The sequence below is a fragment of the Drosophila ficusphila genome, unplaced genomic scaffold, assembly GCF_018152265.1.
Source record: "Drosophila ficusphila isolate 14025-0441.05 unplaced genomic scaffold, ASM1815226v1 contig_106, whole genome shotgun sequence".
In the NCBI taxonomy this organism is placed as follows: Eukaryota; Metazoa; Arthropoda; class Insecta; order Diptera; family Drosophilidae; genus Drosophila; species Drosophila ficusphila.
In genome coordinates this window covers 12048331-12070363 of record NW_025063993.1, presented here as the reverse complement: position 1 = coordinate 12070363, position 22033 = coordinate 12048331, and the positions used below count along the sequence as shown (strand labels likewise).

The 22033-nt window shown below is 40.2% G+C and overlaps 13 protein-coding genes across 13 annotated transcripts; 5 read left to right on the top strand and 8 right to left on the bottom strand.

Moving 5' to 3' along the window:
- Nucleotides 1-14: 14 nt before the first annotated feature.
- On the bottom strand, nt 15-589 carry LOC108093271 (larval cuticle protein 65Ag1-like). Its single transcript, XM_017193250.2, has 2 exons — nt 401-589; nt 15-345 (listed from the first exon to the last, which is right to left on the bottom strand). The coding sequence occupies exons 1-2, from the start codon at nt 511-513 to the stop codon at nt 147-149; spliced, it is 312 nt and encodes a 103-aa protein (XP_017048739.1). The 5' UTR covers nt 514-589; the 3' UTR covers nt 15-146.
- A 356-nt stretch (nt 590-945) lies between these two features.
- LOC108093270 (endocuticle structural protein SgAbd-6) lies at nt 946-1759 on the bottom strand. The gene is made up of 2 exons (XM_017193249.2): nt 1575-1759; nt 946-1201 (listed from the first exon to the last, which is right to left on the bottom strand). The coding sequence occupies exons 1-2, from the start codon at nt 1703-1705 to the stop codon at nt 1015-1017; spliced, it is 318 nt and encodes a 105-aa protein (XP_017048738.1). The 5' UTR covers nt 1706-1759; the 3' UTR covers nt 946-1014.
- A 772-nt stretch (nt 1760-2531) lies between these two features.
- LOC108093136 (larval cuticle protein 65Ag1-like) lies at nt 2532-3140 on the bottom strand. The gene is made up of 2 exons (XM_017193080.1): nt 2959-3140; nt 2532-2895 (listed from the first exon to the last, which is right to left on the bottom strand). The coding sequence occupies exons 1-2, from the start codon at nt 3069-3071 to the stop codon at nt 2697-2699; spliced, it is 312 nt and encodes a 103-aa protein (XP_017048569.1). The 5' UTR covers nt 3072-3140; the 3' UTR covers nt 2532-2696.
- On the bottom strand, nt 2532-21728 carry LOC108093131 (larval cuticle protein 65Ag1-like). The gene is made up of 3 exons (XM_017193076.1): nt 21548-21728; nt 21298-21492; nt 2532-2700 (listed from the first exon to the last, which is right to left on the bottom strand). Exons 1-3 carry the CDS (start codon nt 21667-21669, stop codon nt 2697-2699), a joined length of 321 nt encoding a protein of 106 aa, XP_017048565.1. The 5' UTR covers nt 21670-21728; the 3' UTR covers nt 2532-2696.
- On the bottom strand, nt 4805-5357 carry LOC108093140 (larval cuticle protein 65Ag1-like). Its single transcript, XM_017193085.2, has 2 exons — nt 5209-5357; nt 4805-5147 (listed from the first exon to the last, which is right to left on the bottom strand). The coding sequence occupies exons 1-2, from the start codon at nt 5310-5312 to the stop codon at nt 4949-4951; spliced, it is 303 nt and encodes a 100-aa protein (XP_017048574.1). The 5' UTR covers nt 5313-5357; the 3' UTR covers nt 4805-4948.
- On the bottom strand, nt 6561-6960 carry LOC108093138 (larval cuticle protein 65Ag1-like). The gene is made up of 2 exons (XM_017193083.1): nt 6810-6960; nt 6561-6750 (listed from the first exon to the last, which is right to left on the bottom strand). The coding sequence occupies exons 1-2, from the start codon at nt 6926-6928 to the stop codon at nt 6561-6563; spliced, it is 309 nt and encodes a 102-aa protein (XP_017048572.1). The 5' UTR covers nt 6929-6960.
- On the bottom strand, nt 8291-9140 carry LOC108093126 (endocuticle structural protein SgAbd-6). The gene is made up of 2 exons (XM_017193071.2): nt 8892-9140; nt 8291-8573 (listed from the first exon to the last, which is right to left on the bottom strand). Exons 1-2 carry the CDS (start codon nt 9035-9037, stop codon nt 8384-8386), a joined length of 336 nt encoding a protein of 111 aa, XP_017048560.1. The 5' UTR covers nt 9038-9140; the 3' UTR covers nt 8291-8383.
- Nucleotides 10996-11483, bottom strand: LOC108093127 (endocuticle structural protein SgAbd-6). The gene is made up of 2 exons (XM_017193072.1): nt 11347-11483; nt 10996-11279 (listed from the first exon to the last, which is right to left on the bottom strand). The coding sequence occupies exons 1-2, from the start codon at nt 11481-11483 to the stop codon at nt 11084-11086; spliced, it is 333 nt and encodes a 110-aa protein (XP_017048561.1). The 3' UTR covers nt 10996-11083.
- LOC108093130 (larval cuticle protein 65Ag1) lies at nt 12659-13217 on the top strand. Its single transcript, XM_017193075.1, has 2 exons — nt 12659-12838; nt 12933-13217. The coding sequence occupies exons 1-2, from the start codon at nt 12708-12710 to the stop codon at nt 13126-13128; spliced, it is 327 nt and encodes a 108-aa protein (XP_017048564.1). The 5' UTR covers nt 12659-12707; the 3' UTR covers nt 13129-13217.
- On the top strand, nt 14453-15013 carry LOC108093128 (larval cuticle protein 65Ag1). The gene is made up of 2 exons (XM_017193073.1): nt 14453-14661; nt 14727-15013. Exons 1-2 carry the CDS (start codon nt 14534-14536, stop codon nt 14926-14928), a joined length of 330 nt encoding a protein of 109 aa, XP_017048562.1. The 5' UTR covers nt 14453-14533; the 3' UTR covers nt 14929-15013.
- LOC108093135 (larval cuticle protein 65Ab1) lies at nt 15784-16098 on the top strand. Its single transcript, XM_017193079.1, has one exon. It carries the CDS (start codon nt 15784-15786, stop codon nt 16096-16098), a length of 315 nt encoding a protein of 104 aa, XP_017048568.1.
- Nucleotides 17314-17631, top strand: LOC108093141 (larval cuticle protein 65Ab1-like). The gene has a single exon (XM_017193086.1). The coding sequence runs from the start codon at nt 17317-17319 to the stop codon at nt 17629-17631; it is 315 nt and encodes a 104-aa protein (XP_017048575.1). The 5' UTR covers nt 17314-17316.
- On the top strand, nt 18887-20324 carry LOC108093137. Its single transcript, XM_017193082.2, has 3 exons — nt 18887-19192; nt 19766-20028; nt 20091-20324. Exons 1-3 carry the CDS (start codon nt 18887-18889, stop codon nt 20287-20289), a joined length of 768 nt encoding a protein of 255 aa, XP_017048571.2. The 3' UTR covers nt 20290-20324.
- Nucleotides 21729-22033: the final 305 nt, after the last annotated feature.

Here is a 22033-nt window from a genome sequence, read left to right as displayed (position 1 = left end):
AAAACAAAATCATATCAATTCTTCATTTTTTAATATTCAACAAACTGCGTTCTATGGCTCAGGAATCTTTACCACGAGAGGTAAAGCACAAACGGAATTAGGTATTTTTTGTGGGAAATAACAAGGAGTTTTGTAGGAGGTTTGACTTAGGCCTCGGGGGCAACGGGCAGATGGGCACCCTGGGGCTGGAATCCGTTCTCGTCGGCGATGTAGTTGACGGTGTAGGTCTGGCCATCATCAGCCACGAAGGAGAAGGATCCGCGGACGGCGAGGGACTCGTTCTCAGATCCAACGTTCTTCAGCTCACCAGCGGCATCAGCCTTAGCGCCATCGCTGGTCTCATAGCTGAGAAGATGACAGTCAGAATTTGTATCCTTTGGAAGAGCTCTCGGTTACTTACCCATAGGAGAAGCTCTCGGGTCCGACCTCGGAAGCCTGCTTCAGGATCTCAACCTCGGCGGGAGCGGCCAGAGCCAGGGCGAAGAGGGCGACGAAGACAATGAGGAACTTCATGGTGATTCTTGGTTGGTTGGTGCTTTGATCTGCGGCTAGCGAACAGTTCGAGACGAGTGGTATCGATGGAGGGCAGTGGTAACCCTTTTATAGTTGGCCATATGTTTGGCGATTATTCAAAGCGCGGCCTAACTAGTCAAACGTGTACAAAACATAATCAGCAAAGTCAATGTTAATGTGAAAAGAGTCTGGTTTGGGTTTCGTTTTCGTTCGGAGTTGGAGCATTAAAAGGCCTAATATGAAATTTAAATGACACGATAGGCCGAAAAGAATCGCAGTCATAAATATTTCATTATTCAAATTATTGGCTATTCATGGTGGTATGGTATATAGTATTATGTTCCTACCAATCCGCCCAAGATCAGTGACGTCAATTAAATCTGGAGCTTCCTTAAGACTTAAAAAATGGAGTCTATTTTTGTACTCAAGCTGTTACAATGGATAAATTAAGTCAACTTTATTGTTGCGAATAATTAGCTAAGCATAAATTCCAGACATCGTCTAAGCCACCAGCCTGAACTTGGGATGGTAGCCAGTTTCGTCGGCCGTGAAGCTGATCTCGTACTTCTTGCCATCCGGAGCTGACCAGCTGGTGGATCCCTGGACGGAAAGGGATCCTTCTTCCGGCGTGGCACCCGGCTTCACCTCTCCCGTCTCCGTGCGCGAAATTCCATTGCTGGTGTCAAAGCTGCGTTCGGAAATGGATTATGTTAATTGATGTATTTAATCATCACTCAATGGTTTTGGATCATTTTTTATTAAGCTGCGTATTTTATTTAGCTGCTAGTTGATAAATCAGCGATCTTGACACTGGATAAATACTTCTCCGTTACCCATCAAACTATTTTCTCAATTTCATTTAATGTTGGTTCTCTTGAAGGTCATTGAAATTGTATAATTCATGCAATCATTTTTGCGTTTTTTTTTTCTTTACATATTATTAAAAAATTAACACTGGACAAATATATCTCAAAAGTGTTATATAAACATTTCCGCACAACGAATTATGTATTTACATTTAATAATATAAGAATTCAATGCCCAAAAAGGACCATACCCACCTAAAGGAATACTTGTCGCCAGTGTTCTCGCTCTCCAGTTTGAGGGTCTCCGCCTGGGCATCCTGGGCAACAGCCAGAGAAGCCCCAAATGCCAAGAGGGCAACCAGCAGCCACATGAAACTCGAATGCATCGCGGGAACAATTGAATTTTAGCAGTCTCCGTCGCACTTAGCTGCACTTTACTGAGCTGCGATGCGATCGAATGACGCCCTTTTATACGGAACCTCTGGATAATGTCCTCATCGGCGAAAAATGCAAAATAATACAAACAAATGAGGTAGAAAGAAATCAGCTATAATGGAAACATTCAATAAAACACATTTTAATTACAGATTACCACTCTAAGTACCCTGCACTAATCGTGCTTGCAGGTATGTCCAGTGGGAGGTAATGTATGCAATTACCTTGTCCACTGCCATTTGATAGACAGAATGACGCCTCGCCTTGCCATCAAACATATTGTTTACTTTTCAAGCTCGTGTTTGGCCAAAACAAATTTAAAAATATTTTTCCTGAAATTAGTGGGCTGATTTTTGTATTTAATCTGTGCGACTTAGGAGATGTCTTCCCGTCGAGTTATACTAAGTCATAACTTTTGTTATTGTGCATTGTGATTTTGCCATTGTCATTTCTCATATTAACATCAAATGTTTGAATAAGTACAGGCACGTGCATATGTATGCGAACGCTCAGTTGGTATAAAAATCAATTATTTATAGAAAATATCAATCATCGTTCTCTAATCTATCATCGTTCTCTGTCTAAATATAAATCACTGAGTACTCAACATAATTAAGAATTGGGTATTAATATGAGACTTGTTAAATGTCACAAAAAATAAAAAACATGTTAAATTGTATAATCTCGGATCATTTGACTTCAGTTAAACGGCGACCTCTGAAAAATGCTGCATAAAATACAAAATAAAAATTTAAAAACCAATAAAACACATATAAGTTTCGGTAATCATTTTTTTTAATATTTAACAAAAGGGATTGGCTGACTTAGCTCCCGTCCTTTGAAAATAAGGACCGGATCGGTTTGGTAAGGTTCGGAGTTATTAACAAGGAGTTTTGAAGGATAGATGGCTTTGCAGCTGCCTCTGGATGAGAGCAGCTCCACTTAGGCCTCGGGGGCAACGGGCAAATGAGCACCCTGGGGCTGGAATCCGTTCTCGTCGGCGATGTAGTTGACGGTGTAGGTCTGGCCATCATCAGCCACGAAGGAGAAGGATCCACGGACGGCGATGCCCTCGTTCTCAGATCCAGCGTTCTTCAGCTCACCAGCGGCCTCAGCCTTCTGGCCATCGCTGGTCTCCCAGCTGAGAAGATGAAGAGATGACAGTCAGAATTTGTATCCTTTGGAAGAGCTCTCGGTTACTTACTTGTAGGCAAAGCTCTCGGGTCCGACCTCGGAAGCCTGCTTCAGGATCTCAACCTCGGCGGGAGCGGCCAGAGCCAGGGCGAAGAGGGCGACGAAGACAATGAGGAACTTCATGGTGATTCTTGGTTGGTTGGTGCTTTGATCTGCGGCTGGCGAACAGTTCACGGCGAATGATGCTGTTGGTTGGCGGGGGGCACCCTTTATATCGATGGATGGGCAAACTTTGGCAGCCGAGCCCAACGCGGCCAAACTAGTCAAACGTGTAGTGTTTAAAGCATAATGTGATAAATGTGTGAAATTGATTTCGGCCTAAGGCTGAATTGTTAAAAGCCCAATCGATGATATGTAAATCAACCATCTTCTATATAGTTTGTCGCATTCGCTTTCCAGCTGTCTTCTTGGGAGGAGACGACAAGTTCAAATTCAATTAGAAGCTAGCTCTCCGAGCTGACTAGCTAACTATACAATATCGTGGAAGAAATGTCTCATGCCAAAATCGAGTTCATAAATCAATTGATTAATGTTTTTTTTTGCGCATGTATACTTTTATTAGTTATTTTATAAGTTATTTCGATAAACAGGTCACAAAGACATTAAAAGCCGCTTATATTCTTCTAGTATATTTACAACAAACAGTTTAAGCATATGCCAATTATTCTATATATTATATATATTAATTATTATATACCTTTTCTTGTGACAGTTGCAATAACACTAATCGTACACTATCCATGATTTCATCCTACACTGAAAGAAGAAATATAAGAAATTACTTTCGTTTAGACAAAAACCTTACAAATGTACAAGCAGAGGTGACAAAAAAAACGTGAACAGAATTTATAATGCTTTATTATTAATTAATCAAAACCTATATTAATATAACTCCTGTTGTATGGTATATGTAATTCATCAGAAAAAGAAACCTGATCGAATGAGAGCAAAGTGGTAAAAATGGTAAGGGTTAGTCTTTCCCTGAAACTTTTATCACTCTTATCAATCTCTAAACAAAACAATTAAGTCGTAGGAATAAGGGCAGAACATCTTTTGAAGTGAATCTCATTTTCTTTGCTCAACTTAAATAAAATACAAAATCTTGATCTTAGCTATTCATCAGTGTTTAATAATACTTAAGAAATTTGTTTTCGAAAAAAATTTTTATTGGCTTAATGTACTCTAAATATGTCTGGGAATAAGCCTTTAAGTGCATAAAGCCGTCCGGTAATTATTTTCTAAGTAATACGCAATTTAGTGAGTGAGTGTCAAATGGCTGACATCCACAAAGGTGAACTTTAAACGCTTTTATTGAAAAGTCTTGTTTACAAAGTCGCTCTAAGTTTAATGCCCAGTTGCTGTTTTTTGTTTAAGACGTGATCCTGGACCAGGAGACTGCACGGCGCATAGTTCATCCCTCAAAACACAACTCCACATTATTGATCATAAATGAAGCCTTGACTGATTTTTATTGCTCAATAATTTTCTAATAACATGTAACAAGAATCGCTAAGAATAATTTAATTCCCTACTTGCAATCCACTCCCAAAGATAGGACTCTCATTTTAGGCCTTCTAATTGTATTTCCCCCTTAAATATCCCAGTGTAAGTGCCTCGATTATAAAACACTCGTTCCTGCGACAAACAATTTTGACACTTGTAACCCCGTATCTTCATTTTTCTTTTTTTAATATCTATTAACTAGTTCAGTAAATCCTTTCCAATTTTAAAATTGTATATCTCACAGTCTTATTTTTTCTTGTCATTACTTTTCATTAACAAATTTATGCACACGTATTTGGCATCAGTACCATTGACGTACATTAATAGCTACCAATAAAATCTGGAAAACATTGTTTTTATGGTATCATGTTTTCTTTAATATTCAACAATTTAGGTTTTTTGACTTAGATTCTCGTGCCCTCGAAAAGAAGGGCTAAGAAGAGTTTGTGGAAGTTAAGCGATATTAACAAGGAACTGCACAATCCGGTTGAGGGGAATTAGGCCTGGGGGGCAACGGGCAGATGGGCACCCTGGGGCTGGAATCCGTTCTCGTCGGCGATGTAGCTGACGGAGTAGGTCACGCCATCTTCACCCACGTAGGAGTAGGCACCCTTGACGGCGAGAGACTCGTGCTCGGATCCAGGATTGTTCAGGACACCCTGGGCCTGGGCCTGTGAGCCATCGCTCGTCTCCCAGCTGGTGAAAAAGTCGGAGATAGATTAAGATATCCTTTTGGGGCTCTTAGCGGTGAGCTTACCTGAATTGGTAGCCCTCAGGCTGGACGTCGGAATCCTGCCTCACGATCTCAACATCAGCCAGGGCCACGGCGAAGAGGGCGACGAAGACAATGAGGAACTTCATGGTGATTTTTGGTTTGGTGTTTTGATCTGCGGTTGCCGAAGAGCTCGAGACAAATGATACTGTTTGCCAGCTGCTGCTCCCCTTAAATAGATGGAAAAGCTTTTGCCATTATGTTAAACAAACGCAAATTAGTAAAAACGTAATGTGATAAATAAATGATATGAATTTCAGGTTAAAGCTGAATAGTTTTATGCCCAATACGCAATGCAAATTGACCATCTTCAAAAAGTTTGTCGCATTGGCTTCGCCTAACTTTTTTCACACTAACAATATCATGCATTTAAACGCAAACTATCTACATTTTGCTATCTTTGCGATATAAACGAATGGAAGTAAAAATGCTTTGCCCATTCAAAATGAAGTTCCATCTTTTATTTACCTTAAGCAAATTTATATTTAAGTTTTGCAACGAGGACGTAACTATATTATATTTTTAATTGCACTTAACTCAATTTTGTGATTTTCACTTTTTATTTTGATTTATTCACTTTCTATAAAACTCTCAAGCATTTAAAATTTTATATCTTTAATTACTAATTTTTATTAATTTCCCACTTACACGTAGAAAATGTCATTTTTTTAATAAGGTAAGAACCACTGGTAAGGTAAGATAAGATGCAAAGATATAAAAGCACTTCTTATCGCAAGGAACATGTTATCAACAGACTCATCGTCAAAAACCAGCAACAGTAATAAATGTAAGTTAAAAAGATGAACCTTAGTAAGAAATAAATGCCATACATATTTAAAAAACATATATATCTCCCTAAATGGCAACTAATTAATTTAGTAGCATAGCAAATCAAAAAGAGCTTTTCTTGTAATCTTAACAAAAAGTGTTAAATGACGTTGACTAAAAATAAAATTATTTGCTAAAATAAAAGTCATGAAAATTTCTTTGGTAATTATCTATTTTTTAATTTTTTTTGTTTACAAATATCTGTTTTCAATTGGTTTGTTTTTGTGTCGCATTAACTAAAAAAAAAATAAAAAATTAAAATAACTAATACGTGAGGAAAAAAAGTAAGCTATATTTTTCCGGCTTATCCGCCAAAAATAATAATTGCTCTTGCCTTCCTGCATAGATTTTAAATCCTAAGCTGTATGAATTAGTGCACCAGATTGCCTTAATATCAAAACATTTTGTGTTGTGTTTAAATCATTTTGTATTTAATAGTTCAGAAATTTTCTCTTTGAGTCTCTATGGCAGTTGAGCAAAGTTTACAAGAATAATCCAGATGAGGGGAATTAGGCAACGGGCAGATGGGCACCCTGGGGCTGGAATCCGTTCTCGTCGGCGATGTAGGTAACGACGTAGGTCACGCCATCAGGACCCACGTAGGAGTAGGAACCCTTGACGGCGAGGGACTCGTGGTCGGATCCAACATTTTGCAGAACACCCTCTTCTTGGGCCGCCACGCCATCGCTGGTCTTGAAGCTAAAATCGAGAGGAGAGTCAGTTAGGCAGCTGCTTGAGGCGGCTCTTAATCTACTTACTTGAATTGGAAGCTCTCAGGACCAACTTCGGACTCCAAGTTCTCGATGACGGCTTCCGGAGCTCCAGGAGCGGCCAGAACGACGGCGAAGAGGGCGACGAAGACAATCAGGAACTTCATGTTGATTTTTGGCTTGTGTGCTGATCTCTAGGAGTTCGATGCAAGTGATATCGTTTGACTGCAGGTGAACTCTTTTATACCAAATAGCCAAAACTATTCAAAGGCACGATTGGGATCCAAAACTATCATATCACTTGCAAAATTTATGATAATGGTTTTGGTTTCGCGAATTTTATGCGAAACGCATAGTTATAATACGATGCGCCAACTGGTTTTTGCATATAAAATGCGGCTGCACAATGTTTGTTTTTAGCGAAAACTAACTAACTGGTTCACAACAACTAAAGCCAATAAAATTAAAAAAAATACTTCGGTCGTCAATTTAATTACTTAACCATACTAAATTTAAAAAATATGAACTTAAGCTAAGTATGAACTTGATGCACTCTTACAAAAGTCCAATGTTCTGTACTAAATATGGTATATGCAAATCCAGAAGACATTGGCCAAAGTGTGTTCAACCCACAATTGGGCAGGGCAACTACGTCAGCAGCGGAGTTGGTTTAAATAAACTAAAGCCGCAGTCAATGCGGTCGGTCGATCGGCTTCTTCCAAAACTAGTTTGATCATTGTCGCCTTTTATTTCATGCATATTAATATGGCCGTTTGGCTCTGGGTGCTCTCTATGTTGTTTTTGGCAGGCATCTTCCAAATTTCATTAGCATCGCATGAAATTTAAATCAACGCCTCAAATTAACCTTCAAAACTTCGTTTTCATTCGTGGCCAGATCGCTCGCACATATTTCAATATGCGCCACTTTAATTATGTATTAATTACAAAGACAACAAAAACCCAAACAAGTTTCGCCGTGCCAAAAGTTTGCAAATTTCTGCCAGCCGAAGGCCATCCAGGCGAAGTCGCCAGACGAGACCCACCGCATTGCGTCGGCCAACGGTGCGTATGGAAAATGTGAGGAGAACAAAGGCATTGTTCTTCCACCTCTTGCGTCATACTTTTCTTTTCATTTCACCTCGAACGCGTTATGGATATTTGTGGCCCTCCTATAAATATCGCATTTAGCATGCTGATCGTAAAGTGATCCGGGTTCAAGGGACGTTCCAACATTTCAGAAGAAGACTCTTATTATAGTCTAGTTAGCATGTGCTTGGGAAACAAGTTTACATCTTAAGAGCCTTATGTTTCGGAATAAATGAGGCAGATAAGGGAAAGTTTCGAAGTTTTAGACTTTCAAGTGATGACTTTCAGAAATTTAAGAGAGATGAATAGAATATGCTTGACATTATTACTTATATTTAATTAAAAAAAATGATTAATTGTTATTTCCTAGTAGGAATGAAAGTAAATACTGAAATACGTTGTTTAAATGATATATAATACTTTCACACCATCTTTAATGAATTTTAATATGATTGAAATTAAAAAATGTTGTTACTAGATTTATTTTACAAAATGAACAAATACTGATTAGTGCTGGCTACAGAAAGTGCCTTCGCTTAGTTGTGGGGCAGATGGTCTCCCTGAGGCTGGAAGCCGTTCTCATCGGCGATGTAGTGCAGGGTGTAGGTCTGTCCATCGGGAGCCACCCAGCTGACGGATCCGCGGACACTGAGGGCCTCCTGGTCGGTGCCGGCGTTCTTCACCTCAGCCTGCTCCTGACGGGTGACTCCATCACTGGTTTCGTAACTAAAATTGAATGGGAGATTTAAGGTTCATAAATAGTTATTGTGTAATTTAAGCTTATGAATACTTTAAATAAATATTTTTTGAGTTGTCAGACTTAAACAAAATGTTTGGCTTTCAAAAGTCAATACACAAAAATATCTTAATACTTGCTGAATCATGTATTTCTTCAACTATTAACTTAATCCTTGTGCCTGAGGCAAGAAAATTGTATCCAATAAAAAATCATCACAAATTATACCATAAACACAAAGGGAATATTTTCCTACTAAATCCTCGTAGTAATCCATATGTAATTCCAGTGGTTACTCAACAACTTACCCAAAGTTGTAGCCATCGGTGCCGATGTTGTCGTTGTCGTAGCGCAGGATGGTGGCATGCTGCGAGTCATCCAGAGGAGCGGCACAGATCGAGGAAACCAGGACGAAGGCGAGGGCGGCCAGGAAGCAAATGCTTGAGGACTGCATGGTTATTTGGATGGGTTTCTTGGGATTTTGAACAGGATCTGTGAGGAGTTTGGGTTTCAGTTTGCACTGCACGCTCCGGTAGTTATCACAATTAGGCACTAACGAGTAATGTGGCGCCCTGTAATGAGTGTTGAGCTTTTTATAACTGGCCGGGCCAACTCTTCAAGTGTTGGCCAGCACTCACTCACACACACATTTGATCCGTGAAGTTGAGGTAGCCCATAACCGACACCTCAAATGCTAAACACAATTATCTACCCATACGCATATAATTGAAGGCAACTGTGTGTGCGAGCTTGAGGGTCTTAAGCTTTTAATTGAACAAGCCAAAAAATATAAAGACCATTAAGCGTCTGATGGGCGCTCGAGTCTCATCTCAATTGCCTCGCCACGGGAGCTGAAAGTAAAATCGCATTCGGAGATGATGGGGCAAGTGATAATGAAATGTTTGGGCCTCTTAAAAAACAAATATTTGGCCAATGCGCGTGTTTGTCTATAAGTACACACAGACACACTCTTAGCCAAACATTTGGATCTATGGCAATAGGTCAATGGCTATGTTTGCACCTATCAACAAATTGTGATGATGAAGATTAGCCAAGCCAAAATAATAAATGGGTTTGGGGAATAAAACTCCAAGAGAACTGCGCAGTCAGGAAGTGAAGACAGGTTGACTACTCAAAATATGTTCAGGAAATCAAGCAAAGAATTCATGGAATCGCTGTATTCCCATGAGCTTCACATTTAATTGCCCACACAATTAACACTTTATTTCTGCTTTTTTTAGCTGGTATTTCCTCTTAAAAGTAATTCTTCAATTGCTCAACTGCAGAGGTGCAAGTTGTTTGCTGATATCGAGGCATTTCCGCCATAAACTCTGGTAACTGCTGCTGACACAATTTCCGATTAAGGCTGGGCGATTTAACCTCCAAAAATCTCCAAATCGAATCGAATCGAAACGAAAACCTCCACAGCCATTGCTTGTCAGCTGCATTTGCTGTTCAAGTGAAGATGCGGCACGAGAGATTCAAGATTACGCGGCTCATCATCAACGTCATCATCATCGTCATCATCATCGTAATCATCTCCATCTACATCGTCAGCAGCCTGAGTGTTGGTTGATGACCTTAGTCAATAAAATAAAAACGATTTTTTACCAGCTAAGCAGACAACAAAAGCCAACACCAAGCTCAGCCGACTGAGGCTGGGTTATGCCCTACAATACATCGGGGCGTATGCGTAATGCCATCGCAGGTCATTTGCCGGCATTATAAATCACTCAGTAATGTGAGCCTGATACACAGCAAGAAGTAGGAAAATCTTAAAAAGTACTTGAAAATAATACAATATAATTGTGTTTATAGTTATTGAAACATATAAAAAATCATTTAATATATTGCATGTTGCTTTTAATTCCGATTTGTAAATAAATGTTCTCGTATTTTAAACTTAGTTTGTTTATTTAAATGTTTTCAACTTTAATGAACATATTTTGGATTTTTCTCTATGTAGGCAGACATGTCTAGGCTGAAACAGGACCGATTATTTTGCAGTTTACGATTGATAAATGACAAAGGCTTGGGTTAATTGCCTTAAAATGCCCTTTTTCCACGAAGTTCTCACTTTCGTTGGAAGCTTTGTGGCTTCTTTAATCGCTGTTTGCGTTTTTGGCAACCTTTGTTGGATGCTTTTTGGCGTTTATTGAACCGGTTTGGTCAGCTCCCGGAGATCGGAGATCGGGGAACGGGGGATGGGAGATCGCAGCTACTCGGTTACGGCATTCAGTCCGCGCGAAGAGTAAACGGGTTTGGAAGATACAAACGTATATGCTAATTCGCCTGCCTAGAATACAATTCAATTTCGATGGGTGAAAATTTATGCCCCGCCACAAAGCTATATACACAAATATGTCTATATCTTTTTATTATGTATTTAATTTCTATTGTCTGCCCGCCTCCTCCAGCTATTCGGTGGGTTTGAATTTGATTTTGTTTTTGCTTTTGTGTTGCGATGTTTTTTCTAACAAAGTTCAAAGCTATCACGTGATCAGTGCTCCACCTGCGGAAGATGTTCGCCCTGGGCCTGAAAACCGTTCTCATCGGCCAGGTAGTTGAGTTTGTAGTGGACGCCATCGGGTCCCACCCAATTGACGCTTCCCTGGACGGCGATTGCCTCCTCGGGAGTGCCGGGATTTTTCAGGGTGGCCTTTTCCTCGCGCGAAATCCCATCGCTCGTCTCGAATCTGCGGGGAAATGTCTTTAGGAGATTTGTATGCCGCACTTGGCCTTGACCCTGAACCACCTACTTACGAGAAGGCGTAGCCATCGCTGTCCAAAACGGCGTTATCGTAGCGCAATATCTGGGCGGTGGCATCGGCGGCATTTGAGGAGCACGCGCAGAAGCTGGCCAGGATTAGGCCCGTTAGGAGCAGTTGAAGCCCGGCCATCTGTCACCTGTCCTGTGCCGATCCGCGCATGCGACTAACTCGGATTGCGCAAAGGCCGTTCAATATATCCAAATCCACATGCAATCCATACCGATTCCGATTCCGAATCGGAGCCCAGCGCAAAACCCAGGCTAATTAACGGAGTGTGTAATAAAATGCGAATATCCAAATGACTCGAGCGGCAGCCAAAAAGCAGGCAAATCAAGTCCAAATGAAATTGAAAGCAAACGATTCGCAGCGAAGACGCTCCAAAAAGTTCAAATGGTGTTGCCTTAACCCTCTAAAATCGCCAAAGGCATTAAAAATATAAATTTTTTTGTTGGGGTCTTTTGCCCACTTAAATCTAAGCACTTAAAAGCAATGGGTTCTAAAATTAGGAGAAGCTAAGTGATGATGTTTTGACTGCATTTTTATTTTCAACTGCTTCAGAAATAATTTGTCAATAACAAAGAATATTATAATTGTTTTCCGTTTTTAAGAATTTATATTATTATTGTGTTTTTTTTTTGCATTAAAAAAACACTAAATACAAAAACTATTGAAATGGGCGACACCTGCAAAATTTTCAGCTTTAAATTTATTTAAATACAAAATGTTATTATTGATCTTCTATTAATATATCTTTTATGTGCCCAAATTATATTTCCTACCATGAAAAATTCAACTGTCACAGAATCAATTGTCCCGATGAAATCTTTTTTAAAGTGACATTGAAATTGGAAATGGCCATAAGTTTTTATTAGGCCGAGCATTTCGCCTGCACTTGAGCCAAATTCGGATTGACCCAATTCCCCAGTTTATTGACTATTTCTAAGCGCAACTAACGCAACTCATTGCCTGGGCCGGGCGCACTTTGTAGTTAATTTGTTGAAGACAAATGAAATCTGTGTATCTTGTCGCTGGGCAATCAATCAATCGCAAAATAGCGAGCCGGCCAAAAGCCGAGCCAAAGCCAAAGCATCCAGCAACTGGTTAGGTAACCAGTGTGGGTCAAAGGAAACGAAACGAGAAACTGGTTTGTCCCACTCCCACTCTCACTCTTCAGTTTTAGTGTCGTTTTTTTCGGGTCTCGTTTCTTTTACTCAGGTAATTGCCACTTACACGCATTGCATTACATGGCCCAAGGAGTATAAATTGGCCACTCGACGAGCGAATTACAATCATTGCCTGCAAGCTCCTCGAACCCAGCAGCACTCGAGTCAACCCAACACCACCAGTTCCAAGATGAAGTTCACCATTGCCATCGCCTTCGCCTGCCTGCTTTCCTGCGTCCTGGCCGCTCCACCAGCCAGCCAGCAGGATGCCCAGGTGCTTCGATTCGACAGCGATGTCCAGCCCGAGGGCTATAAATTCGCGTAAGTGATCGCCGACCAAATCGCCGGCTCCCCAGTTGGCCAACTGTGTCAAGGCCGTTCGCTAACTGGTTTCTCGTCTTTATCCCCCTTTCAGTGTGGAGACGAGCGATGGAAAGTCGCACCAGGAGGAGGGCCAGCTGAAGGACGTGGGCACCGACCACGAGGCCATCGTGGTGCGCGGATCCTACGCCTATGTGGGTGACGACGGCCAGACCTACACCATCAACTACCTGGCCGACGAGAACGGATTCCAGCCCGAGGGAGCCCATCTGCCCAGGGCCGTTCAGTAAACCAAACCGATGAAAGTCGCTCGCCAATCGAGTTCCAGCCCAGCATGAATGTGTTAACTATGTTTAAGACTCGCCGAAAAGCATCATATTAAAAAAAATTCATTCACTTCTAGAAAACGATTTTAATTGGGTTGGGAAAATTACCTAAAACTAGAACTTGAAAGCCCATAACTTTTCTTAGTGATGTTCGATTTTGGATTGGTATACCTCAATATGCTTGTAACAAAGTCCCTTAGGAAACTGCATTATTAGTTTGGTTTCGATTTTTGGGTCGATTTTTTTCACATTTTTATGATGTGAAAATGACGTCAAAAATGCGAAAAATGGTTTTCTAGGAAAATAGCACAAAACCAGCACATGGTAGCCCATAACTTTTCTAATTGATGTCCGATTTTGGATTGGAATACCTCAAAATGCTTGCGACATAGTCCCCTAAGAAACCCCTAAGAAACTTAGTTTGATTTTCAATTAAAAAAATTGCCGATTTCCAGATGCGTTTTTAGTTCCTTCTACTTGATCCATTTTTTCGCCGATTACAAAGTGAACGCATAATTCAACATTTTTATTTATTGCAAATGGTTGGAAATTTTGAGATTTCTGCAGATTATAAGAAACGCGAAGCACAACTGCACTTCCAAAAGGCTTAGAAAATTGTAAGAAGAATTTGTTGTGCCATATCTACCATATCTTTCATATTGTTTGTGCTTTGAACTTACCAATTTGTAGGATTCCAATGCAACGTTTTCAGGTCAGTGTGTTTTACTTTTTAACTTTAACACTTTTCTTTTGGATTTTAAAGTAAGAATAGGGTTTTATGGGACTTCCTGATTCTTGAGGAAATGCACTTGTGTATCGACAGCCAATTGTGAATATTTGAACGAAAACAGGCTTTCAATTCGATCCACCTGTGATTTGCGGTCTCGACGCTTCTGATGCTGCAGGGTGAGTTAGCCGTCCCACTCTGCCACAAAATATGAATACCCATGGATTATCAAAAATGTTTGGCTTGTTGTCTTCGACTTGGAAGCGATTGGATTGATTGATTCACGAAAAATGCAAATGATGATGATGAGGTATTTCCTAAAAACGGCGTCGATTTGTTTGCCTTAGAAGTTTTTGTTTTACGTTATTATTTGTGCCTTGGTATGGTTGTTGTGCTTTTTTCGTGTTGTTTTTGTGCGTTTTTCAAGCCAATTTGTTGGCTCCGGTGCTCGGCGTGTAATTAGTCATTTTTATTTTCGACTGACTTTTCTTCGATTGGCGGCCTCCGATCCGACTATATAAACGCCTGGACAGGGCCATAAACATCACAAATCAAGTAACGTTGACTACCCGTTCGGTCGCAAGTTCCCATCGAATCCTCTCAACCAACCAACCAACCACCAAAAACAAACCAACAAACACCATGAAGTGCACCATCGCCATCGTATTCGCCGCCCTCTTCGCCGTCGTCCTGGCCGCTCCCGCTCCCGATGCGGAGGCCCAGATCCTGCGCCTGGAGTCCGACGTCCAGCCCGAAGGCTACAACTTTGCGTGAGTCCCTAGAAGGCTTATCTAGAATTCATCCTGGATTAAAATTATACCCTATTACCATACAGTTTGGAGACCAGCGATGGCAAGAAGCACGAGGAGCAGGGACAGCTGAAGGATGTGGGCACCGAGCACGAGGCCATCGTGGTGCGCGGATCCTACTCCTTCGTGGCCGATGATGGCCAGACCTACACCGTCAACTACATCGCCGACGAGAACGGATTCCAGCCCGAGGGAGCCCATCTGCCCAATGTGCCCATCAGCAACTAAGCGGAATCGGATACGCTAACCGAGAGCTGTTCTATCTATAATGGTTTCTAGTTGATTATTAAATAAACGCGGCAAGAAAATCGAACTCCACCATCTCTGGTTATTTTTACTTTATTGGGTGGATGCAATTAAGTTGTCAAAAATGTTCTTTACAGATAAAGCAAATATCTCTCTTATTAAAAAAAAAAAAAAAACTTTTAAACGAACAAAAACAATTAATAAATTTAATTCTAAAAAAAGTCCTAATCATGAAAGTTTTACCTAATTTTCATATTAACCCATATAACTTATATAATTACATATAAAAGTTATTTATACATTCTAAAGAAAAGGAAATGTGGCATTTAACAATGAACAAGCTAATAAAGATAACTGATTTCTCAACGGGACTTAACGCCAACATTAAACCGAACCGTAGTATGCAAAAATACCTGAAATCGTTTCCATTTAACCACGCAATCGTGAATGCGATAAACACATCTCTTCAGCTTAATTTGAATGATATAAGATGCATAAAAAAAAGCTCCAAATTGCTCGAAAGATCAGCGACCGGTGGTCATCCTCCCCTTTCATTTCGTGCAGGCGCAGCCGTCGAATGCAGCCCTCTCCGCCGGTTGGGTGTGAATAGTTTGAGTTTGATGCGGCGACCAGTCCAGTTTGACCGGAAACAAAGCAAAAATAATGATGCGCTCATTATCGCCACCGATCTACATAAATATTAGCAGAACTCATTTGCAATCTGCCGAATTCAGTGCCACCTTTGACTTTTGCAGTTCGCGATTTTAAGCGTATAAAAGCCCCCGCCCAACTGCAATTCAGCATCAGACAGTCACAAGCTTTCTATCCAGCCTCAACATGAAGTTCCTCATCGTCTTCGTCGCCCTCTTCGCCCTGGCCGTGGCCCGCCCCAACGAAGTCCAGACCATCCGATCGGAGTCCGATGTGCTGCCCGATAAGTGGAGCTCCGCCCTGGAGACCAGCGATGGAACCAGCATCGACCAGCAAGGAGTCCTGAAGGATGTCGGCACCGAGCACGAGGCCGCCGTTGTCCACGGATCCTTCTCCTGGGTGGATGAGAAGACCGGCGAGAAGTTCACCGTCACCTACGTGGCCGATGAGAACGGATACCAGCCCCAGGGCGCCCATCTGCCCGTGGCCCCAGTCGCTTAAACTGTCCTCGATCACGAAACGAAATTTGTTCATTCAGAGACTAAATAAAATTGATTGTTAATTGCAAGTAATCGTAACGATTTTTATTCGGTTCTGAGAATTTCAGAAAAATCCAAGTCCTTGCGGGGATTTATTTTCTGTTTCAGCATCTAAATATGGATACTAGGGTTATTGAGCTGATGGCAGATTCTGCGGTTTTTATAGCGGCCAACTAGAAAAAACCGATTAAAAATTTGATTCATTTTGAAAAGCAAACGCTCATTTGGTAGCATGTACGCTAAAGAGCATTGATGGGATTATATAATAAACAGCCTGTATTTTTTTAAGAAATTGCAATACAAATTTAAGCTTTTAACATGATGGACACTTTAAACCATTTCAAATAATACGTTCGAATTATTTTGGTATATTTTTTCCCTGAATAAAACAAGATTAAAAGGAAAAATGAAGTTTATATGATTTTCTTTTGGATTTTGGGATTATTATAAGCCTTAAGATTTTTTGGACTATAGCTCTCAAATTCAATTCTAAGCATTGTCACAATATTAAAAATTTAGGATACATTATGTAAAAATACTTAACAGCTTATTCCTTAAATTAGGTTTTGAAACAGGTTGGTTATTCAATATGTACATATCTTTTAAATGAATTGCGTTTTGTTCTACTTTCATCTGCGACAAATAAATTTATATGTTGCAAATCAAATTATTTATTTTCAATGTCAAAGAAAGCTTACCTAGGGAAAGCTTAAGCTTATGTACTCTTAAAAATAAGAAAACAAATTTTTAATTGGTTTAACGAAGTCATTCAAGAACATCTTCAGAATGTATTATTCCAATTCGCGAGTCTTAATAAAGATTTCCAAGCAGATAATATATATTATAGAAAAAAAATGATATTTAATACTTTTTCTTGAGAAACTTTTTAGGATAACTTGACAAGGTTAATAATGATGTCTTAAGAACGTAGTTCATCTGCATACTCCAATTTAAAACTAGACGTACTCTGACGTATTAGTGCTTTTCTTAAAGTTAAACAAATGTGCAAATTTATAATACTTTTGCAAAGAGTATAAAATTATTGGCAAACTCATTTGCATTTCGCGAACTTCAATGCCAGTTTTGGCTTTTGCATTTTTGGCAATGTTTCGCGTATAAAAGCCCCCGCCCAACTGCAGTGGATCATCAGACAGTCACAAGCTTTCTATCCAGCCTCAACATGAAGTTCCTCATCGTCTTCGTCGCCCTCTTCGCCCTGGCCGTGGCCCGCCCCAACGAAGTCCAGACCCTCCGATCGGAGTCCGATGTGCAGCCCGAGAAGTGGAGCTCGGTCCTGGAGACCAGCGATGGAACCTCCATCGACCTGAGCGGACAACTCAAGGATGTCGGCACCGAGCACGAGGCCGCTGTTGTCCACGGATCCTACTCCTGGGTGGATGAGAAGACCGGCGAGAAGTTCACCGTCACCTACGTGGCCGATGAGAACGGATTCCAGCCCCAGGGTGCCCATCTGCCCGTGGCTCCTCTTGCCTAAACTATTTTAGGGACTTAAATAAATTGATTGTTTTGCAAAAAAATTTTATACTTTTTATTAATACTGGAACTAGCTAAACGGGAATCTTATAAATTTCTTTAAGTGGAACTTGTTGAACACACTGTCAATGAGCTTATCCAATAATATAATGTGGTCCAGTGCAAAATATGTATTGAATCAAATAATGCGGACAGCGTTTTGTTAGCCCCGGTAATACAAAAAAAATTAATTAAATTACATACCTACTTTTAAAACGGGACCCCCACTAAAGAGAACGTGGTTCATTTTAAAAATGTTTGTTGTTTATTTGAAATAAATCTGCACATATAAAACAAACTAAAAATGTTTCTTTTAAAAAAATATATAGTATTCAAAATAAAATATATATAGCGTTTAAATATGCCTAGAAAAAATATTTTAGGTCTTTTTAGTTTTTAATACAAATTTAATATCAATAAAAAAATGTTTTGTAGAGCTTATCTTTTCGGCAAATTAATTGAGGTATTGTTAAAGCACAATATAATTTTTATTTTTACACAACCACATCTAAAACAAGTCAAGTGCCACTAATGAGTTAAGTAACTAATTGGCTATAAAAGTTATATTTCAATTGTTTCAATTTCTTTAGCTACTTTTTTTCAATTAGTGAATATTATATTTTAATCAAAGGATATCTTTGCTGTTTCAGTAAAATTATTCCTTAAAATGCCTCCTCATGCATTACCCACATACTCAAAACTATTAAGTGAATACGTATATTACATTTTTTTTTAGCGATTTAAGTCCTTTACTGTACCCATACATTTCCATGCTTTCCTATGCAATATCTACTTACCTAAATTGATTTGCGCAAGCGATGAACTTGCCTTCTCTGACTATTTGAAAACATTTGCATGAACTTGGCCTTAGATGTTGTGTTAGCAAGTTGTTTCTATTGCGGATGCACTGGCCCAGCTGGTTTCGGCGACAATAGTTCGGATTCGGATTCGCTTTCAGCTTCAGTTTCGAGAGTTAAATTTGTTTTTGGAGTGCAGCTGCTGCTTTAGTTTCCAGTTTGACCGGAACAAACGCAAATAAATTCGCGATAGTATTGTCAAAGCATTAATATCCATTGGCATATTTTTGGCAAATTCGCTCAATGCTATCTCTCACCTTTGGCTTTTGCATTTCGCGATTCGCGAATCGTATAAAAGTCTCCGCCCAACTGCAGTGGATCATCAGACAGTTTCCAGCTATCTAACAAAGACCATTCAACATGAAGTTCCTCATCGTCTTCGTCGCCCTCTTCGCCCTGGCCGTGGCCGCCCCCAGCGACTCCCAGATCGTCCGATTGGATTCCGATGTGCAGCCCGATAAGTGGAGCTCTGCCCTGGAGACCAGCGATGGAACCAAAATCGACCAGAGCGGAGTCCTCAAGGATGTCGGCACCGAGCACGAGGCCGCTGTTGTCCACGGATCCTACTCCTGGGTGGATGAGAAGACCGGCGAGCACTTCACCGTCACCTACGTGGCCGATGAGAACGGATTCCAGCCCCAGGGTGCCCATCTGCCCGTTGCCCCCGTTGCCTAAGTTGTTGAAAAACTAAACGAATAAATCAAATTGCTTAAAACTTAATCACATTCTTTACTTCTGCTGGCAAAATGGAATGATTAGAAATTTTATAACACCCGTTACTCGAATTATTATTCGTACGCAGCGCGTCTTTAATTTAAATGGTTTGCACACTTACACGCCCACAAGCCGCGAAATCAATGGTTTAAACTTTATTAATTAATACACAGCGAATGACGTATTTAAAACTTGCCAGACATATTTTACGCCCACCATCCTCGTGCGCGTTTCAACGAAAAAGGTTTCGGAAGCTAAAAGAGTTCAAATATAGGGATTGAACATCCAGATTCAAATAATGGATACGCAATGAAAGAAATTTTTAAAAAGTTCCCTTTTTTACTGCTTCAAACTTAGAAAAACTTGTTGTTTCTACCGTTAACAATCTTTTATTAGAATCTTCATATTTGAATAATTTTGTAATTAAAACGAGATCACCCATGCTAACAAACAGCCATCTGATTTTTGGTCGCCAAAGCTCATCATTTTAAATCGTATTCATATTCAGTGGTTTTTTTTCCATAGGCATTTTTATTGTGGCTTATTGGCATTAAACTAGTTTCAGCAGATGTAGCGTCCAAATTCAGCATCGCCTATACGTATATAAATAGGCCGAAAATAGGCCTAAGCAGTATAGTAATCTTTGACTCTTCAACGATCTACAACGCCTTCAACATGAAATTCGCCGTCGTCCTGTTCGCCCTCTTCGCCGTGGCTCTGGCCGCTCCCGCCGAGGTTGAGATCGTGAGGCAAGCCTCCGATGTCGGACCCGAGAACTTCTCTTACGCGTAAGTTACCGAGAGCTCTTCCAAAGGATACAAATTCTGACTCCTACTTCTCATCTTCTCAGCTGGGAGACCAGCGATGGCCAGAAGGCTGATGCCGCTGGTGAGCTGAAGAACGTTGGATCTGAGAACGAGTCCCTCGCCGTCCGCGGATCCTTCTCCTTCGTGGCTGATGATGGCCAGACCTACACCGTCAACTACATCGCCGACGAGAACGGATTCCAGCCCCAGGGTGCTCATTTGCCCGTTGCCCCCGAGGCCTAAGTTTAAGGTGTTGAAATAAATTGTTTATAAAAAAATTCAAATATTATTTTTCTTGGAAAAAAAAATCGGGTTGGAGACGTAAGAGTTATAGCTGGTGGATACGTTGGATATTAGATTCATTCAGCTTACGCTGCGCTCCTTGGATTAAGCATTTAGCTTAAAACCAATCGCTTAAATATATTTTCCATCTACGGCATCTTGGAATTTAAAACATCAACTGGGATCACATCATGGCTCTTTTCGAGCGCAGCTTAACATAAAACATTTAATTTTATTTGCCTTTGTCCAGCGTTACTACACCATCCAATACGGCCATCAAATAAGTCCTATACATTGAAGTACATCATCATTCTGTTGAGCTGATTGGATTTCACCCAAAACATGTATGATAACAATATGATTTTGGACGCTTGGAGTATGGTAAAGAAACGGAAACTTAAAATAACATTTGAAAAATTCTTTTTTTTAATTTTTCAATTACTTAAGAAAAAATTCTCATAAACCGAATAATGTTTTTACTGTCTAGGATTAGAATACGTGGTTATTTATTATACTTTTAAGAAAATCCAATTTGGGCGTTTGGCATAGATTTCACAATATATTACTATATTCTTTCGAAGCAGTTAAGAAGAATTCCGACTCGATGAAGTACATCTTGTATATATTGCTATCGGATGGCTAAATATTGTATTGGTGGCATATAAATGATGTTGAAATGAATAGAAAAATTTAAATAGCTAAAAATAGTCTATTATCTAAAGATGTAAATGATGTTGACCTTTTATTGGCTTTAGTTTCAACTGAAAGTGTATATAGGCTTCGTATTTCCAAAGTGAGCTTCATTTTCTTGTTTTACATTATAGGTTTTTTACTTTCAGTTGGTATAAGTTGATAAGTTGATAAATGTTCTTTGTTCTTAACTAGAGACCACACCCCACCACTTTGATAAAAGGAACCAAGCCAAAGAGTTTTTTTTATAAACAATTTATTTCAACACCTTAAACTTAGGCCTCGGGGGCAACGGGCAAATGAGCACCCTGGGGCTGGAATCCGTTCTCGTCGGCGATGTAGTTGACGGTGTAGGTCTGGCCATCATCAGCCACGAAGGAGAAGGATCCGCGGACGGCGATTCCCTCGTTCTCAGATCCAACGTTCTTCAGCTCACCAGCTTCATCAGCCTTAATGCCATTGCTGGTCTCCAAGCTAAGAAAATGAGAGTCAGAATTTGTATTCTTTGGAGAAGCTCTCGGTATCATACCTGTAGGAGTAGTTCTCGGGTCCGACATCGGAAGTCTGCTTCAGGACCACAGCCTCGTTTTGAGTGGCGGGAGCGGCCAGAGCCACGGCGAAGAGGGCGAACAGGACGACGGCGAATTTCATGTTGAAGGCGTTGTAGATCGTTGAAGAGTCAAAGATTACTATACTGCTTAGGCCTATTTTCGGGCTATTTATAGTCGAACCGCTTCAATCTTTATTGTTGCCCACATGCGTCACAAAGGCCTAAACTAGTTAAAATTCGGCAACGTGAGGATGGAAACTAGTTGGGCCTACTAATTCGAACTTATGATCGATTTACATGATAATTTAAACGAGAGCATTAACATAGGAAAGCCTTAAATAACATTTTTTTCTTTGGATGCCCAAAATGCAAGTGCAGATGTGGCATTGTTTACTATTGTGGGCTATATACATTTTTGGACTATCTTGTTAATTTTATCGGGTGTTTCTCAATTAATGTAGACAG

Bases quoted from the DNA above. Each gene is read 5' to 3' on its own strand.
- LOC108093126 (XM_017193071.2), bottom strand. From the start codon at position 9,037: ATGCAGTCCTCAAGCATTTGCTTCCTGGCCGCCCTCGCCTTCGTCCTG. The intron at 8,574-8,891 runs GTAAGTTGTTGA...ATTCAATTTTAG, and splicing joins ACCGATGGCTACAACTTTGG to TTACGAAACCAGTGATGGAG.
- LOC108093128 (XM_017193073.1), top strand. From the start codon at position 14,534: ATGAAGTGCACCATCGCCATCGTATTCGCCGCCCTCTTCGCCGTCGTC. The intron at 14,662-14,726 runs GTGAGTCCCTAG...ATTACCATACAG, and splicing joins CCCGAAGGCTACAACTTTGC to TTTGGAGACCAGCGATGGCA.
- LOC108093130 (XM_017193075.1), top strand. From the start codon at position 12,708: ATGAAGTTCACCATTGCCATCGCCTTCGCCTGCCTGCTTTCCTGCGTC. The intron at 12,839-12,932 runs GTAAGTGATCGC...TCCCCCTTTCAG, and splicing joins CCCGAGGGCTATAAATTCGC to TGTGGAGACGAGCGATGGAA.
- LOC108093131 (XM_017193076.1), bottom strand. From the start codon at position 21,669: ATGAAATTCGCCGTCGTCCTGTTCGCCCTCTTCGCCGTGGCTCTGGCC. The intron at 21,493-21,547 runs GTATGATACCGA...TCATTTTCTTAG, and splicing joins CCCGAGAACTACTCCTACAG to CTTGGAGACCAGCAATGGCA.
- LOC108093270 (XM_017193249.2), bottom strand. From the start codon at position 1,705: ATGCATTCGAGTTTCATGTGGCTGCTGGTTGCCCTCTTGGCATTTGGG. The intron at 1,202-1,574 runs GTGGGTATGGTC...TTCCGAACGCAG, and splicing joins GGCGACAAGTATTCCTTTAG to CTTTGACACCAGCAATGGAA.
- LOC108093271 (XM_017193250.2), bottom strand. From the start codon at position 513: ATGAAGTTCCTCATTGTCTTCGTCGCCCTCTTCGCCCTGGCTCTGGCC. The intron at 346-400 runs GTAAGTAACCGA...TCATCTTCTCAG, and splicing joins CCCGAGAGCTTCTCCTATGG to CTATGAGACCAGCGATGGCG.
- LOC108093141 (XM_017193086.1), top strand. From the start codon at position 17,317: ATGAAGTTCCTCATCGTCTTCGTCGCCCTCTTCGCCCTGGCCGTGGCC.
- LOC108093137 (XM_017193082.2), top strand. From the start codon at position 18,887: ATGAAGTTCCTCATCGTCTTCGTCGCCCTCTTCGCCCTGGCCGTGGCC. The intron at 19,193-19,765 runs GTTGCCTAAGTT...TTTTTTCCATAG, and splicing joins CCCATCTGCCCGTTGCCCCC to GCATTTTTATTGTGGCTTAT. The intron at 20,029-20,090 runs GTAAGTTACCGA...TCATCTTCTCAG, and splicing joins CCCGAGAACTTCTCTTACGC to CTGGGAGACCAGCGATGGCC.
- LOC108093138 (XM_017193083.1), bottom strand. From the start codon at position 6,928: ATGAAGTTCCTGATTGTCTTCGTCGCCCTCTTCGCCGTCGTTCTGGCC. The intron at 6,751-6,809 runs GTAAGTAGATTA...TCTCGATTTTAG, and splicing joins CCTGAGAGCTTCCAATTCAA to CTTCAAGACCAGCGATGGCG.
- LOC108093136 (XM_017193080.1), bottom strand. From the start codon at position 3,071: ATGAAGTTCCTCATTGTCTTCGTCGCCCTCTTCGCCCTGGCTCTGGCC. The intron at 2,896-2,958 runs GTAAGTAACCGA...TCATCTTCTCAG, and splicing joins CCCGAGAGCTTTGCCTACAA to CTGGGAGACCAGCGATGGCC.
- LOC108093135 (XM_017193079.1), top strand. From the start codon at position 15,784: ATGAAGTTCCTCATCGTCTTCGTCGCCCTCTTCGCCCTGGCCGTGGCC.
- LOC108093127 (XM_017193072.1), bottom strand. From the start codon at position 11,483: ATGGCCGGGCTTCAACTGCTCCTAACGGGCCTAATCCTGGCCAGCTTC. The intron at 11,280-11,346 runs GTAAGTAGGTGG...ATTTCCCCGCAG, and splicing joins AGCGATGGCTACGCCTTCTC to ATTCGAGACGAGCGATGGGA.
- LOC108093140 (XM_017193085.2), bottom strand. From the start codon at position 5,312: ATGAAGTTCCTCATTGTCTTCGTCGCCCTCTTCGCCGTGGCCCTGGCT. The intron at 5,148-5,208 runs GTAAGCTCACCG...CTTTTTCACCAG, and splicing joins CCTGAGGGCTACCAATTCAG to CTGGGAGACGAGCGATGGCT.